At 44.3% G+C, this 18657-nt stretch overlaps 1 protein-coding gene across 3 annotated transcripts in view; it reads right to left on the reverse strand.

Moving 5' to 3' along the window:
• Nucleotides 1-13170: 13170 nt before the first annotated feature.
• CUL2 (cullin 2) overlaps nucleotides 13171-18657 on the reverse strand; it is an 82250-nt gene continuing 76763 nt past the window's right edge. For all 3 annotated transcript variants that reach the window (XM_032623723.1, XM_032623722.1, XM_032623720.1), the window contains exons 19-21: nucleotides 17103-17204; nucleotides 14529-14645; nucleotides 13171-13761 (exon numbers count right to left, since the gene is read on the reverse strand). In XM_032623723.1, coding sequence (XP_032479614.1) covers nucleotides 13630-13761; nucleotides 14529-14645; nucleotides 17103-17204 — 351 coding nt within the window. In that variant the 3' untranslated portion in view covers nucleotides 13171-13629. The remainder of the gene's footprint in view (nucleotides 13762-14528; nucleotides 14646-17102; nucleotides 17205-18657) is intronic.

The following is an 18657-nucleotide window of genomic DNA, read 5'->3' on the forward strand; positions in this document are numbered from 1 at the left end:
TAGCTGTTGTGTTGTTTGGTGAATACAGATTTATACTGATTATATTTTTTTCATAAAGTCTGCCTTTATTATAAGGCCTCTTTCTATTTTGTTTTGTATTAGTAATCTTAAACACTACTTTGTCTAAGGTTAATATTGCCACTTCTGGGTGTTTTCCTCCCTGTATTTGCCTGGATCACTTTGCCTATTCCTTCATTTTCATCCTATCTTGATTGGTTTAAGTGTGCTTCTTATAAACAACATATAGGTTACGATTTCTGTATTTTAATATAATAGGGAACTCAGCCTATGCACACTTAGTGTAACAAAGATTATAGATTTTAAACCTTCCGTACTACTTTGTTTACTATTTATTGTATACTGTTGTTTCTTCTCTTTTTCTTGAGTTTGCTGATGTGATCACATTCTCCTTCCCGTCTCCCTTTTCCTTCTTGTTAGTTAGGAGATTTACAGGCAAGCTGCTTTCCTACCGGAAAGATGGATGCCGAGGGGCCACTCAGGGTGCCTGGATACTGACTCTGACTCCCACTCCAGCTCCAGAGACGAGGCCTTGATGGCTCTGAATTGGGCTCAAGAACCAGCAGATCTGCATGTCTGTGTTCACTCCTGAAATGGAAGTATTAGGGTTGTTTGTATAAATTCTCCCTGAACAGAAATGCAAGTCCTAAAAATATACGTCTGTGAAGCATAACAGAGTTAAGCCTCTCAGATCCAGGATTCCAGCTCCACCAAAACACACAACTTTTCTAGTTCTGTGTGGTCTCTTCAAGTTTCTGTATCCTTAGCCAAGGAAATGGAGACCTTCCAGGATGTGGGGCTGGGGAGTGGGGATGAGGCAAGGGGTAGGTGTGGATTTTTGTTAGTCCTTAGCTGACTTGAGAAATGCAAAGTTCTACCATAATTTTCCATTTTCCTAGTGGATACCATCCTACACCTGGTACACAGGGACAAATATTTCTCTACCACTGTACGTAAAAACAAAACACAGAGCAAACGATGTCTCTCCACCATGGCACTCCATTACCTCATTAAGAAGGAAGCTTGAGAACGTTACAACTACCCTGCAGGTTCCTGGACCCAGATGGATCACACAGGCCACTGCACGATCAGGTAGTTGAGTGCTTTTAGTTCCCGGCTATTATTAGAGTTTTGCTTGTAGAATCGTTTCTATTCCAAGATCCTTATCTAGCACTTACGTTACACATTCCTGACCACGCTATCATTTTACATATATCACAACACACACACTGCAAAGCTCATTGCCCATCACTCCAATCTTCAGGTCTTTTTTTCTGCTTTATTTGTAGTTTGATTAGAGTCCTCAAGTATAATATTTTCATCAAATGGAGGTAGATTATGATTTATTCTCTGAATCTTTGCACAATGTTGAATATTTGTCTTTTACCCTAATAGTTGTACAGTAATCTTGGCTGCTTTTCTCTCAGTAGTTTTAAATGTTATTCCACCATTTCTAGCTTTCAGTGTTCTAGAAGACAAATCCAGTGCCTTGCTGATTCTTTTCCTTTTAGTCCAGAGTATGAAAGATTTTTTCTTTTCTCTTGGAATTCAGAAATTTTACTAGGATATTCCTTAAGTGGCTGTTTTATTAATCCAGACTGGGATCTGGTAAATTTATTCACTTTGAGCGCTCAAGTCTTTTTTTTAGCACACAGGAATTTATTATTATTATTATTTTTTAAATTATTGCTTCTCCTCTACGTGGTTCTTTTACCTTTCTGGGAATTTTGCTATCCACATGTAAGGTCTTCTGGATCTAACTTTCAAGTATGTTATCTGTTCCTTTAATATTTCCATCTGTTTGTAATTTTGTTCTACATTTTTTTGGCTGCGTTGGGTCTTCATTGCTGCGCGTGGGCTTTCCCTAGTTGCGGCAAGTGGGGGCTACTCTTAGTTGCGGTGCGCGGGCTTCTCATTGTGGTGGCTTCTCTTGTTGCGGAGCACGGGCTCTAGGCGCGCGGGCTTCAGTACTTTTGGCTCACAGGCTCTAGAGTGCAGGCTCAGTAGTTGTGGCACACAAGTTTCGTTGCTCCGAGGCATGTAGGATCTTCCCGGACAAGGGCTCGAAACCCGTGTCCCCTTCATTGACAGGTAGATTCTTAACCACTGCGCCACCAGGGAAGCCCTGTTCTACATTTTGAGACTTTTCTTTTCACTGAATCTTCTGGGCCACTAATTCAGATCTCAACCATCCTCTACTTTAATTCATCAATTGAAATTTTAAATGCAAGAGTCATGTTTCTTGTTTCCACAAAGTATTTTTATGCCATAATTCTCTTCAATTTTACTTTTTATTACTTTTGGTTCAAGTGGTTGAATGTCTCTGCTGATTCTTGCTTTTCCACAGGCCAGATCCCTTCTGGCGGGCTGTTCCTTTCCTTTGCTCACTCATGGCTCTATATACTCTTGGGGTCCAGACCCACTCAGGGGACACTTTTGCAATCCCAAGAGTAGTGAAAGGTCCACCGTTGGCTGCCCTGTGTCAGGTGCTATGGCAGCCGCAGGCTGAAAGGGAACAGGGCAGCTCTGCTGTCTGGGCTGCCCCGCTGCAGAATGAACCCTCTGCAGACTCAGGGCTGGGGGACCGCTGCCTGGGAGACGGGTTAAGCGCACGGGTCTTCCCCAGATCCTCTCTCTCTCCAGATGCAGAGCTCTGGTCATGGCCAAGGGCTCCCACCTGCTGGTCCCACTCCCCTTCTGCCCAGGAAAGGAAGCTGGGGGCAAAGCAGGAGGCCTGCCAGCTTCACCCGTCTGCTGGCCTCAGCTTCTGTTGCATCTGAAAGGAAGTTGGTGGCTGAAAGGGGTTAGGAACGAAAGCCTGCCATGAGCTTGCTGTTGTCATCCAGGGGCAAGCAGCCATGACAACGCCCATGAAAGGACGTATTCTTCGGCTGCAGAGAGAAGAGAGAAACATTTAGAGTACTGGTTCTTATTGGTGCTGGTGGCAGGCACATAGTATTTATCAAACACTTAAATTAATATGTCAGGCCCAGTGAATGGCACTCAGAGAAGCTGTCTCATTTCATCCTCACAACAATGCCCCAGTTATTTTTCAGCAAGAGATACTTCGTAACCTGCTCAGGGTCATTTCAGGCAGCTAGCAAAATTATTTTTTTTTAAGATATCTGCAGTTCAGCTTGGGCTGGAGATAGAGAGGCCTCCTGACAAGTGAGGGCCCAGAGCTTTAGCTCCTGCAGCCTGCGGTGCACGTGCAGGCACGCAAACACACACACACGCATGCGCACACATACACATGCACAACACCCACACACACGTACACACGTGTATGTGTGCAGGAACACATGCGTGTACAGTGCAGACATGCACGCGTCTATATGCGTGTATGCACTCATACACACGTACATACACATACACATGCACACACGTGTGCACACGCACGCACACACACACCAGTTGTCACAACATGACAAAGTGCTACCATCCATGTTACTCCCTAGGAAACCCTCTATCTGCCAGAACTCACACCACCAGAGGGGGAGAGAGGTCTCCAGGAGGGCACAGTGGGAAACATTTGTTTTCCAAATCCCGCTTCCTCCCCGTGGCCCTGCCTTTCCCAGTCTCCTGGGCTGATCCTCCCACTCCCAGGGCCCTTCCGACTGTCTCCTTCCAACCAGAGCTCGAGACCTGTGACCCAACCCCTTTGCACAGAGAGAAAGGCCTCTTGCTGGTTTGTCTGGTGGAAAAGCAGAGGCGTTCGAAACCTGTGAGCCCACCCAGAACACCAGTTTGCACAACCAAACCCAAAGGAGCCCCCAGTAGAGGAATTTTAGCCACTGAGGTCAGGGTCATGTTCGGAAGGAGGTTGGGCCTGAGATGTTTGCAGACCCCTCAGCGCACAGCAGCACAGCGGCCTATAGGCAGCTGGCCTCCACAGAGCACATTCTTGTTGCCCCAGCAATTGCAGCCTAGGGTCAGGGAAGATGCCCTCAGTACTCTTCCTTCCAGAAAAAGAGCAGGTAGCCTTTCCTGTCCCTCCAGAGAGCCTGGAGGATCCCCTCCCTTGGTCCATGGGAGCACCGGGAACATGGACTTGAGCTGAGAATCGAGGGGCCTCCCTGGTGTTGCTGCTGAGCGTGAAAGAATTGCATTTACACCAAAAACGTAACCAGGGACTGGACTCAAAAGCAAACCTTTGTCTTACGTAGACTCCTCCTTCACCCCAAATCCTCAGAGGCAGGTCGTGAGCCTCCTCAGCTCTGAGCACTTGAACACTGAGTCTGGTCCCCACGGGTGGTGCCTCCCAGCAGAGGGCACACCATCGTGGAGCTCGGTATGGAGACCAGCATAAGCGAGGGTGCTTAGCTTGCAGCAGAGAGGTTGTGAAGAGTTCCCTCGTAGCAGGGGATTACTTGTGTCCTCTGCTGCTCCAGAGAACCAAGCTGGAACCAAGAGGGGAGCTTGGGAATGAGGCATAAAGAAGCAAGCTCGATAGGGGAGAAGCCTGTGGAGAGCGGTGCACCAGGGAACGGAAAACCGACATGGCAACGGCTTCCAGGCACCCCAAGCCCAGGGTGAGAGAACGCAGGGGACTCAGCATCCTCCGGGCAGTCCCAGGACCAGGTGTTCCTGGGAGGGAGAGGCCCCACAGCCAGGGGTGTGAGACAGCATCTGGAAGGTCCTTCCTCCAAGGACCGTAACAGCTCTTGGGGTGGGAGTGGGGGACAGCAGGGCCCCATCAGCACCCGGGTTCTGGCCAAGGCCCAGTCTTAGGAGCAGCTCGGGGGAGGGGAGCAGACCCACCCTTGGTTAAAGCCCAGCCTGAAGGCCTTGGCCAGTGGAATGAGATGCGAGGGTAGAAAGGAGAAGCAAAAGGAGCCCCGGTCTGAGGCTGCTTCGCGGGGCCCATGGCCAGCTGGCCCTGGGAGGGTCTAGCAGAGCACATGTGGCCTGGGGATGGAGTGCAGTGTGTGCAGCTGGGGGGACTTGGGAAGCCGGGGAGACAGGAAAGCAGGGGCCACCTGAGAACATGGTGATGCCCTTCACGCTTACAGGGTGAGAAGTTTACCCACTTGACTCTTAGGGCCTAATCCAGCTCCAACCATGGATCCTACTGAGGGCCCTGAGACACAAGGCCTGGAAGCTGCTGTCCCTGGCCCTCACCATGCACACTGTCTGGCCTCCTTGCTGGAATCGAATGTTTCAGAAATGGGCCCCCATGGCAACCTCTTCCTCCACCCTCTCTCTCAAAGTCTCTCCAAACCGGGGCCTCTTGACCTCCTTTGCAGGCGCAGCCTCGTTCCAGCCTCCAGAGCAGCCCCTGCGGTAGCAGAAGAGGGATCTGGTCCACACTGCTGGCTCGGGCCTGTCTGGTGTCCACGTCTGCTGCGTGAACATCCTCCTGCTTCTGAGCCTCTCAGGATCCTCTTGGGTTAAGGAAGGAAGTTGTAAAGAATTACCTCTCGGCAGGGGGTGACATGGGTTCTCCGCCTGCCCCGTGCTCAGATCCCTGTTATGAAAACCCCGTCCTCGGCTTGCACGGTCCAGGCTCGGTGGCCGGGCCCTGATGTCCGCCGACTCCTTTCCTGATGGCAGCGTTCGCTCTTCCTCAGCCTGCAGCCATCTCGGGGTGCCGACTGCAGCTACTTCCTGCTGCGTCTCTGCTGCATCCCGTCCTTGTCTCAGGCAACCCGCCTGCCAGACTCTGAATAGGTTCTAAAAGCAGAGCCAACACATGCGCTGTGAAAGAAGAGGTGAGTAAAGAAACCTCCAAGGTTTTGGCCTGAGAAACTGGAAGGAAGGAGTCGCCATCCACTAAGCCAGGCAAGGTTGTAAGTGGCGCACGTGCAGGGCAGCTGGAGGAGGCCTGGGAATTCAGCTGTGGATATGCTCAGTCAGAGACGCCCACTGGCCATCCAGGTATGGAGACTGAGTTGGCCATTGGAGTGTGGGAGAGAGGCCTGGACTCAATGTTATGATTTTGGATGCCGTTGGCATTTAAGCCATTGCACTGGGTGAGATCACCAGAGTTGATAGAGAAAAGAAAGTCTGAGATGCCTGTACATTAAGAGACTGGGGAGAAGAGGAAGAACCAGCAAGAAGACTGCTTACTGGAAAACTGCTTGCTTTTTTCAGCAGTTAACTAGTAATCTGCTGATCCAGATGCTGGGATCTGACCAGAGCTTTTCTTCTTTGTGAGTTTCCTTATCGTGCGTTTCGTACTTTACGTGCAGACAAGATGCTATATACTCACCATTAGCACAGGTCTTCTTGAATAGTTCTGGCCGCAGACTTGGGTTGCTCCGAGTCTTCCCCATGTTCTCCTGGTACGTGTGGGATTGGTGGTGAGCACTTGCAGGAAGATACAGCAGAAATAGAAGCAAAAGCTCTGTCCAGGGAGCAGAGCAGTTTCTGGTGGACTGAATAAGATTTAAGGACAATCTTCTCTCTCCAAATACGCTAACCAATCATACATGCAAGGTGGGCATTTGACTTTTTTGTTCGTGTATATATTCTTCATCTGGTAAACGGTGATTCTTTGGGAGCTATTCCTCAATGTCTTTTTAAGGAAAAATCAGAAAAATTTGTATTTAGTTGATTTTTATACCAAAGTGTAATCTCCAAATTAAAGGATAAAATACTTAAAATATAAAAACCCACAAAAATTTAAGCACATCCATTTTAAAAACGTGTAAAGGGAACTGTATACGTTTTCTAGGACTGCCATAACAAAGTACCATAAACCTGGTGGCTTAAAATAGCAAAATTTATTCTCTCACAGGTCTGGGGGCTAATAGCCCAAAACCAAGGTGTCGGCAGAGTTGGCCTCTCTCTGAAGGCTCCAGAGGACCCTTTCTTGCCTCTTCCTGGTCTCTACTGGTTATTTCTGATGCTTGTGGCTACATCACTCCAATCTCTGCCTCTATCTTCACGTGGCTGTCCCTCCTGTGTGTCTGTGTCCAAATCTCCCTTTTCTTATAAGGACCCCATCATTGTATCAGGGCCCACACTAACCCAGTGTGACCTCACCTTAACTTGATTACAACTGCAAAGACCCTATTTCCAAATAAGGTCACATTCACAGGTTCTGGGTGGACATGGAGTTTCGGGGGAACACTAACCAACCTGGGGCAGTAATTGAGAGCAAACGACAATCAACGTGTAACTAAATACAGGGTATTAGACGAGTCTCATTAAAATGAACATACACACCCACTGCAAAACAGTTAACGAAGTAAGACCTTCAGGCAGAAGAGGACTGACCCTAATCCCGAGTTCACATCACACCTCGCATCTCTCACGTGTTTTTTCAGAAACCACAGCACAGTGCTCCACTGAGCTCCCTGAGCTCCCTGAGTTGGCCCCATCCTTGCCCCTTTATGAGTCACCCCTGGGGGGATTGATGGTCTGGCAGGGGCAAAGATGCATTAGCTAGCTGCCTGGTCCTTTAGCTCTGCTTCCCAGAGAATCCCAGATTGGTCACTCTGGGGAACTCCAACTGGTGCAAGAGCTTTTGGATCAAGTCAGCCGGGATTTAAATGACTGGGTCAGGGGCTTCCCTGGTGGCGCAGTGGTTGAGAATCTGCCTGCCAATGCAGGGGACACGGGTTCGAGCCCTGGTCTGGGAAGATTCCACATGCCACGGAGCAGCTAGGCCCGTTGAGCCACAACTACTGGGCCTGCGCGTCTGGAGCCCTTGCTCCGCAACAAGAGAGGCCGCGACAACGAGAGGCCCGCGCACCACGATGAAGAGTGGCCCCCGCTCACCGCAACTGGAGAAAGCCCTCGCACAGAAACGAAGACCCAACACAGCCAAAAATAAAACAGAAACAAAAACAAAACCTTCAATGTTTAAAATAAATATAAATAAATAAATTTAAAACAATGACTGGGTCAGCAGTGAGCCTGATTGACTTTTCCAGATCAAGGCTGGCCTCGTGAAGGAATGCAAACCGGCTCTCTCTGTTTGGACATGGGCTGATGCCAGCGTGGAAAAGGGCAGAGGTGGCGGGGTCAGGCGGCGGGGTCAAGAGGTGGACACCTCTTTCTCAACCTGAGTGCCTCTGGCCCTGCTTCGTGGAGCAGTGCCCGGGGTGGCCCCAACCCAGGTAGAGCAGGTGGTGTACAAGCAGCGACGGCAGCCCCCCTCCTTTCCCGCCCCCCTTCCTACACCACGCATTTCCGGTTTACCGTTTCTCCAGGTGGCTGGAGAACCACATCTTCCTTGGCTGCCACCATCGAGAGATGGTTATTTTTAAACGTACTGCCTAAACAAGGCGTCCCAGAAATTTCCTCCATGCACGGCATTGATTTGAATTTAGTCACCTCAGCAGTATATGACTAAAATGCTAAAACAGCCTTTTTTTTTTTTTTTTCTATTCAGCTTTTCCTTTGTCAGAGGACTTCCGCTGCATCAGTGACCTCCTTGAGCCACATGTTAGGTACAGTTTATGTTAAACCAGCTTATTTCTGCTAAAAGTAGATCTTTGCTTCTCTGTGCCTATCCTTTCTTCCCCAGAAGACAAACTAATGAAACCCACCCACTCTGAGAAGGTCAGGCTCTCAGCATAGGATCAAGTGCTGTGCTGGGGCAGTACCACCCTGTAATGATACCTAAACAGGGCGGTTATAAAAGTCACAGAACATTTCCATCGTTTTCCTGCAACACCAAAGTTCTTCCAAGGAAAATACTGATCTGGCCACAGAGGATAAAATTAGCAACCCACTCACTTTACCCCTCTCCCCAGGGCTGTGAACCTCAACACAGGCTGCAATTCTTCAATTATTGTAACTATAAACAGTAAACAATGGAGAAAAAGAAAACAATAAACGAAAACTGAAAAAACCCTGCCTTTCTTATTCAAGTTCTTTTCCACAAGTTGGTTCTCAAAGGTTTCTTCCTTTTGCTGAAAAACAGTACCGTTAAAGTTGCCGGGAGAATGCAAAACACGGGTATATTCCTCCCTCTAGGTAAGTGCCTAACACTAACGAAGATTGTGAACCTAAGAAATAATCATATGGCACTTTGACTTATGGCTCAATGTTGCTACTTCTACAAACGGGTCCTCGCCTCCAAGTAGGGTGACAAAGACCACCGTCTGAAGTTCTAGGAAGACAAAACCCTAGAACGTGTATAAACAACTAGATATTCTCATCCCCGTTCATTCTTGTTTTCATGATTTAAGACGTATGTACTGTATTCGTGTGGTAGTAAATGTCTGTTACTCTCTAGTTGCATTTGTCCTGGACATTAATTCAAGGGCTGAAGAGTCAGGGGAGTGAGAATCGATTAAGCAGCCTCCAGGTTCAGGTTCAGAGCATCTACAAGGCGGAGCACCAGGCCGGTACGAACAACCACCACCTCCACTGGGTTATCTCACAGGCACGACAGGCATGTCGCGTGCGAGGTGCCTGGAACCGAGCTCATCCGCTCCTTCTCCACCCTGGCCCCGTCCAGGTCCCCCATCTCACTGGATGGCATCACTGTGACAGCCAAGAAAGAGTCTGGGGTCATCTCACTCACCCCTCTCCTCGCTCACCCAACTCACTGGGAAGTGGTGTCAGCTCTATCCACTGCCCCCTCTAGAAGGCGTCACTGCTCCTCTCCTAACTGCCACTTCTGCCCAGGCCTCCTGCGTTCACACGACTGCCCTCCCTCCAGAGTCCATTCTGCACACGAAAGCAGCGTAGCCATTTCCCACTGAACTTTGCAAATACTCTGAAACAGTTCACGAACACCAAAAATAGAAATATATACACTACACACCATAATTAAAGGAATATTCATGCACCCACCACCTAAGAAACCATGACCATCATCTTTTCTCTTTTCACGCAAATGGAGTTCACCCATGTAAACACCAGCCGCTCAGGCACACAGGTATTCTGGATCCGCTCGGGATCCATGCTGGTGCCCCTGCACTCTCCTGCCTTTTTCTGCCTTTCAACTTCTCTTACAAGACCTCCTCCGAGAGCCAGGAGTTCCCTTCGCGAGCACTTACACTTGGAATGGCATGTTCACGTCCGACTGTCACAAGTCTAAACGCTCCACGTGGACACAGACCGTATCTTGGCTGCTGGGACCCACACAAGAGCTGGCCCCAGGGCATGGCTGTTAGGTGACAAAGGAAGGGGGACTGCCTGAACACTGGATGAAGACTGGGGAGGAAAACCTTTTATTTCCCAGGGGGCACAGTCACAGCAGGTCAAAATCATTCCTGCCCATCAGTGAAGCCCACCTTTAACGAACTCCAACCAATGGGGCTTATGTCTCACCTAGGATTGCCTGATTTAATTGCTTCAGCCTAAGGTATGCTCCATGAACATACCAATCTTCAACCAGTGAGCTTTTCTGTATTAATTTCCACTCATTTAGCTACGGCGCATTTACAACTGCCCTTAGGAGTAGTATTTTAAAAGCTCACATCTTTACTCTGACCTCGCTCAACCAAGAATCTGTCCTAGGGACCAAAAATTAAGAGCTCAACAAATTACCCATTGCTACCATAGAGCTCAAAAACTTCTCATTGAAAACAGGCTTGCATTTAATATATGCGCTTGAAATAAATGTTCTATACTTGTGCATGTGAATGTAAAATATTAAATTCACAAGTACTCTCTGCCATGAACCAGTTTTGAGCCAAGTCACTTAACCATGTACATTTACAGCTTAAATAAGTACCTTAAGAAACTAAAATAGAAAATGTTTACTATATCACAAATTAACTAGACACAAACTTTTATTCTGAAAAGTCAGGAAAAACTATTCTTCACGCACAACATGAAGTTATTTCTATCTAATGCACAGGTTACTCTATATAAATAGACTGTATTTATTAGGTCCACAGTCCTGCCTGGGTTTTTTGTTTGTTTGTTTGTTTTGTCGTACGCAGGCCTCTCACTGATGTGGCCTCTCCCGTTGCGGAGCACAGGCTCTGGACGCGCAGGCTCAGCGGCCATGGCTCACGGGCCCAGCCGCTCCGTGGCATGTGGGATCTTCCCGGACCGGGGCACGAACCTGTGTCCCCTGCATCGGCAGGCAGACTCTCAACCACTGCGCCACCAGGGAAGCCCCTACCTGGGTTTTAAATTCAGGTTCTGCGGTTTCTGGCAATGACTCCTGGAAAACACTCTACATTTAGTTTCCTCACCTGTGAAAAGAGAGGAACGCTGCCTATTTAACAGGACTGTCTGAAGATCAAACAAATAAGATGCGGAAGCACCAGCCACAGTCTGCCTTCAATAGGGTTTAAAAACAATTAACAGGAATGTTATAGCATTACAGCATACACAAGTTATAAAATCCTATCAAGATCGTAAGTTATAAAGTAAAACACAAACCCCAGAGTGTCTATCCTTTTGTTTATATTAAGGCAATTGTCGTAAAGTATTGGAGCAAACCCTAGGATAAACCTGCACCTCCAGCAGCAATGAAAATATCTGGTTTCGAAGGGAAAGAGCAAAGTGTTGACAAGAGCTGCACATTGTTTGGTTGTAAAATACATCCCTGGCTCACATGTTAACCACCTCAGTCTTCAGGATTTCTTTTTTAGCTTCTGAAAGTTTTGGTCACGTTCTTTTCGTTTTCTAAGCTACAGCGTTGAGAGCCGTTCCTCTCCTCCCTCACCTTGCCCTTCTGTCGCTCCGACCCCTCCTGCCCACAGCACTGGGCACCACGCACAGAGCTGTGTGCCAATGTTTGGCACCGTGACGTCCACTGCCTGACCCCACCCGACAGCCTCAGCTCTTCCCAAGCTCCTGCTCCCCCGCAGAAAGTGCGCTAAACCCATCCTACTCACCGCCCTCTTGGAAGCGGGCTCGGTGAAGGGCATGACAAGCGTGTCTCCAATATGTCTCCTTTCAGGTGCAATGGGGAAAAGGGTGGGACAACAACTCCTGTCAGTCACTTCCGTCGACCTCAGCACAAGTATTTTGTCCATTTTTCAATATATTTTCTTGACAATTAGACATCAGGATAAGACTTAATTTAACATTTATAAATATTTAAGAAAAAAAGGAATCAATTTGGAAAACTTTATCAAGTTATAAAAACAAAGGTCTGTTTTTTTGACAGTGGACGTACAGTATTATATGGTTTGCCGTTAATTTTTCTCTCTGGGGGAAAAAAGGGAAAATGAGAAATACAGTATAGAAGTCATTAAAAGCTCAGTAGATTTTTTAAACACTTAAGAGACATGAGTTAGAAAAAGTGCCATCAAAGAAACCAACTGAAAAAGCCATTTTTGCAACAATAAGAGAAGTTTGAATATGGACCCTATATTAAATGATATGAAGTTACTGTTTATTTGTTAAGTGTAATGAAGTAACTGTGGTTGTGGTTTTTTTTTAAAGGCCTTTTCTGTTAGAGATATAAACTGAAGTATTGTAAGTGAAATGATACATGTAGGATATGCTTTAAAATATCTCAGCTTAAAAGAAATTGTATGTGTGTGTTGTGGTGGGGGAAGGGTAGATAGATAATAAATATGAAAATAGACCAGAGCATTCTAATGGTGCTGTTGATATATATAATAAACAAAATAATGGACTTTCATGTCTATGCAAGTGGCAGCTGGTGTAACGCATCACACAGATTAAAAAACCAAAAAAAAGAAAGGTATTTAGGTTATGCACTGCTAAGAACACCTGTGATGTCGGAGAGTGGCTCTAGTGTGAACGTGGTAGGGGGTGGAAGGGTAACAGGCAGGCAGGAGTATGGGAGGAATACACCGGGAACACAAGACCACCTACAACCCAGAGGAAGGGAGAAGGGAAAGCAGCAGAGGGGGGGCATTAGTCTACATTAGAACTGACACACTGTGGAAACAAAAGTAAGACAACCTTTGAATGACAGCTCTTTCTGAGCCACATGTGAGGTCACACACATTCCCCTCACTTTTGGTTCTGAGCTGCAGCAGGACACCACCAGAAACTCTTGATGGAATTAAATCCTCACTATTCAAAATGCTCAAATCCAATGTAGTTCTAATCCATAAAAACAAAACATTCTTTATGCTGAATGCATCTTTATGCATTCAAAAACAACAATCTAGACGTTTTTCATGTAGGATTTAAATAGGAGTATAAGTGAATCACACTGTTCAGATACAAATGCAATTAAAGTTGCATGAGCTGCTTTGAAAACTCACGGACATTTATATGTATTATTTTGTGATATTCCATCCACATAAAAAAGGCATTCTATTTCTTTATTTTTTTATTTGACAAGCAGCAATATCATGTTTGTCATTTTAATGTAGATACAATTATTAGGTTATCTGTCATATTACAATATTTAAGTTTTTTATCTTATGTCCTTTAAGATACATTAAAAAAAAAAAAAAAAAAAAAACATCAACTGCAAACGTGAAGGGGAGAAAAAGCATGGTACCCAGCCAAATTTCCACATTTCACCAATACTTCACTCATTCTTTTTTAATAAAGTTTTAAGAAATGTCATAATGACATGAGCTTGAAATATCTCTAGGCATTTTCTCTGACGCTCATGACGTGGCACTGGTGATGTTGTAAACAGCAGAGAAACAGGGGCTGCCAAATGGCCAAATTATGGAGGCACAGGCCTGCTTTCTCCCACAGGACACACCGGATGGCGATGGCAATGACCTTCTCACATCCACACCGGGGGAGCGCGCGTCACGCTACGTAGCTGTACTCATCTGCTGACGCCTGGCTGCGTTCGATGTACTGTTTGTCTATGAGAACTTCAATGCACTTCTTAATCATGCTGATACTAGGGTTAAACCGAGCTCTTGACTGGCTAATCACCTGTGGGAGAGACACGGATGTTTAAGTGCTCTTCTCACCAGGAGGGCACTGGAGCAAATAACTTTTTATGCAAACTAAGGAAAGAGCCCAACCTTTATGTTGTGAAGGGATAAAAACTGTGAAGAACATGGATACAGCAAAATCTAATAATAGTCATATATAACTAAATTAAACCATAAACTAATTCATCTATCTAACTACTCATATACACCCCTCAAGCTTCCACTCAACCCCTACTCAACTTTCAGCTCTCAGCTGAAGTAACACCTGCTCAGGAAAGCTTTCCGCCACACCCCCAAGTCAAGACCTTTATACACATTCTCATGCTACTGTATACCTTTTCTCTGTTGCATGTGAGTGTAATTTTATATTTACTCCCATATTATTTCAGTAACGCGTTTCTTCCCTACTAGACTGAACTCCAAAACAGCAGGAGCCACATCCTGAGCTGCTCTGCACCCCATGGTGACCAGCACGGTGCTCCACACATGGTAGATGCTCGTGTATTCATGGAACGAGTGAGTGTGTGATGTGGTCCACGTCCTTCAATAACTGGACACAAGACTGAATCGGTAAGGCTTAGACCTCTAAATTCAAACATGAGTTTAATACTGAAATTTTAAGTGGGTACTGTTCTCATTAAGTAATGAAGCATTTCTTTATGTTATTTGGGAGTCGTATTATTTCTGTAACATCTTCACAAAGAAACATTCCTAATCCTAATACCCTCTGCCCCAAGAGGTCTTGAGGACTTTTCCCCCTTTTACCTCCTGAATAAGGGCATTATGCCGAAGTACTTTTCGTGCTTTCATGATACGAACTATAGCAGCTTGGAGGTACATTTTCCGATCTTCATCTACAGCGCTTCTCGTCTGCTCCATTTCCTGTTTTACAAGGACAAAAAAAGCCAATGAGACATTAATTCACTGCACTTGTTTTTAACTCATTTTATTTGTGAGTTTAAATAAATCTCCAATCAATACTGAGAATCAAATTATACAATTATGTGCCCAATATAACATAACCATTACCAAAAGAATATTTACAGTGAGTTATGTATAATTTCTTAACTTAAAGTTGGAAGGTTATTTTTTAAAAAATGAACACTATTGTAAATTGTACTCAGTGTAAGTAGTCAATAAAGGAGAACTTAAGTGACACAGAGTAATAGTTTTCAAGACTGCTGTCCTATCAATGAGTAAAAACTTATACCACAAAGCTTGTAGACTTTAGTAACTGGCTCCAAGTGCACACTGGAGCAGGCTTCAAGGGCAAGAGCTGTGAAGGGCTCCATTTGACTCCAGCAGAGAAGCCAGCAAGGATGGGCCAGAAGGGCCTCTCTGCATGGAGCTCAAGGAAAGACAGTGGAGGAGAGGCACAAGCAGGCAATGCCACATCAGTAGGGATCTCATAACAGCTTTTAAAAAAGAAAATACAATCCATATTACAAATTAGTATCATTAGCCTACAGGAAAATGAGATCTTGAACATTTTAGGGTTCAAATTTAACAGCAATTAACATTTGTCTCCCATGGGGGAGTAAGTCCCTGGAGCGGCCTGGCATCTCTGATACCTTCACATCCTGCCCCGAGCCCAAGGTCAGGGTGGCACATAGGAGGCAATCAGGAAACTTCAGTGATATGAATAGGCTGCCCCAGAACAACTGCTGCTGAGGTGAAACAAGCAACAGCAGATGTTCACCGTGCAAACTGGCTCACCCGGGGTTGGACCCCACTCCAGACCAACAAGCTCACAATTTGAATTTTAACACCATCCCCCGTGGTTCATTTGCACAGGAAAGTTTGAGAAGCATTTTCTACAACTTTTCTTTGAAAAATGTGTTGTAAAACCTTCTGATATTTTACAAATGAAAAATATGAGATTATATTACTATTCAAGGTAGAAATTTTTGGAAAGAATACAAAGCAAATCCATATATGTTAATACAGTTTAAGAGCAAATATGACTATGTTCATTGTGGCATTATTTACAATAGCAAAGATATGGAAGCAACCTAAGGCCCATCAACAGATGAATGGATAAAGAAGACATGATATATATACACAATGGTATATTACTCAGCCATAAAAAAAGCATGAAATCTTGCCATTTGCGACAACACAGATGGGCCTAGAGGGTACTATGCTAAGTGAAATAAGTCACACAAAGACATATACTGTATGATTTCACATATATGTGAAATCTAAAAAACAAAACAAATGACCGAACACAGCAAAACACAAACAGAATTACAGATACAGAGAATAAACAGGTGGTTGCCAGAAGGAAGGGAGATGAGGGGAAGAGAAAAATAGATGAGGGAGATTAAGAGTTATAAGCTTCCAGTGGCAAAATAAATGAGTCATGGGTATGCAATGTACAGTGTGGGGTAATTTATGTAATATCTTTATATGGTGACACATTGTAACTAGACCAGTCATGGGGATCATTTTGAAATGTACAGAAATATTGAATCACTATGTTGTGTAACAGGAACTAACACAGTGTCAATTATACTTCAAAAACAAACAAACTCACAGAAAAAGAGATCAGATTTGTGGTTACCAGAGGCAGGGGGTGGGGGTGGGGAGAGGGGAAATTGGATGAAGGGGGTCAGAAGGTACAAACTCCCAATTATAAGATAAATGATGATTAGAGATGGAATGTAAACATGATAAATACAATTAACACTGCTCTGTGTTATCTATGAAAGCTGTTGAGAGGAAATCCTACAAGTTCTCATCACAATGAAAAGTTTTTTCCTATTTATTTAATTTTGTATCTATATGAGATGATGGATGTTCACTAAACTTACTGTGATAATCATTTCATGATGTAGGGTAAGTCAAATCATTATGCTGTACTGCTTAAACTTATACTGTGCTGTGTGACAATTATTAAAACTGGGAGAAAAAAACAAAAACAAAAGAGCAAATATGACTAAACTACGATAGCTTTTCCCTAAGATACTCATTATACTACTGTTTTTAAAATCTAAAATACTGTTTATAATTTTTTTTTTTTTTTTTTTTTTTTTTTTATGCGTTACGCGGGCCTCTCACTGTTGTGGCCTCTCCCGCTGCGGAGGACAGGCTCCGGACGCGCAGGCTCAGCGGCCATGGCTCACGGGCCCAGCCGCTCCGCGGCATGTGGGATCCTCCCAGACCGGGGCACGAACCCGTGTCCCCTGCATCGGCAGGCGGACTCTCAACCACTGCGCCACCAGGGAAGCCCCGTATCATAATTTTGATATGAAAAATTTTGCATTGGTCTCAATATTACCACTTGTAAAGTCCAATGCTTAAATATTTCCAAAAGAAATGTCATTAGAAAGCATTTACCTGTGGTGTGTCTTTCTGCATTGATGTAGTAATTTTAAATTTTGTTCTTTTACTGCTAAAGTTCATATTTAATGAAAATGAAGATTCTGCATCAACGTCTTCCTACAATTAAAAATAATTCATTTACATTTATAAAAATGAAATCACTAAATAACAATTGCTGCAAATAATACGCCATGAAATTAAATAATGACCAAGGAAAAAAGACTCAACTCTCGTAATCTTTTACATTATAAATATTATTTAAGAGAAAAATAATTGTCTTCTGTCAAACAATGAAGGAAAAAACAATTCTTTCCTAATTTTATGCTTGATAGAATTTTAATCAGCTTAGATTTAGAATAAAGCTATTTTCTGGCCCAACTGTTTAATACATGACCACCAGATAAATCTGACAAGAGTCAAGCTCATTGGCTTAAACAGAATTTTAACATTTAAATTTTTATGAAATAGCGAGGCTCATAATTTTTCCATCACATTTTGAAAAACCAAACAACCAAATTTTTTTTTTTGGAATGCTGCAGTAACAAAATACCAATTAAAATAACCTGACTAGAGAAGCCAACTGGTTCCAATGGCACACAAGTATCACTTCCTCACCACCCCGGTGTGATTCTGACATCACCCCTCAATGCCCGTTTTATTCACTCTGCCAAAAGCGAGTGGACTTTTCTCAAGTGGAAATTGTTAAGCCAATTTTTAGCTCTTAAGCTCTATTGGGCTTAAGAAAGCCACGCATGTCATACGGTAGAATCTGTCTGCCAGCAGGACCACGAAGCACTTGGCAGACGGCACTTTCTCAATAATAACCAAAGAAACTCTATTAAAGAATGCCAGATTCATAATTAAAATTTAATGTGCAAACAACCTATCAATATTTATTTTGTACATTTCTGGGCAGTAAAAATAACATGCTTTAGAAAAATACTTAACTTTTTAGGCACTTAAGCTTAAAAATTTAAACTTAAAATTTTAAACTTAAAATTTTTACTTATAATTAATTGACTTAATTAAAACCTTAAATTAAGAACTTAATATTTTGTTAAGCTTCTGAAGTCAGAAAAATTAATCGTTTCTCAAAATTAAGAAAAGCTTGATTTGAATTTCAGCATATATGCCATTTAGAGCTGTTCAATTATATGCTACAAAAGTCATCATTAGCAAAATGAACTCATGAGAGAAATAAGTTGTAGGCCATGAACCAAAATTAAAACGAAGCATCATTTACAAGACTCTTTTCTTATGGGCACAATAATCTGAAGCAGGAGATTTAACCCCTATCTGTTGCTTTTTTAACCATTTAAATATCCAAGACATACTTTAAAAACAAAACATGTTACTAGAAAAAAAAAGTTATAAAGAAAAAAAGGAATATACTATCAGCTTGCTAATTCTCAGGACAGATATTAAAAACATATGGGGGTTGGACTTCCCTGGTGGCACAGTGGTTAAGAATCCACCTGCCAATGCAGGCGACACGGGTTTGAGCCCTGGTCCGGGAAGATCCCACATGCCGCAGAGCAACTAAGCCCATGTGCCACAACTACTGAGCCTG

The sequence above is a fragment of the Phocoena sinus genome, chromosome 2, assembly GCF_008692025.1.
Source record: "Phocoena sinus isolate mPhoSin1 chromosome 2, mPhoSin1.pri, whole genome shotgun sequence".
Taxonomy (NCBI): domain Eukaryota; kingdom Metazoa; phylum Chordata; class Mammalia; order Artiodactyla; family Phocoenidae; genus Phocoena; species Phocoena sinus.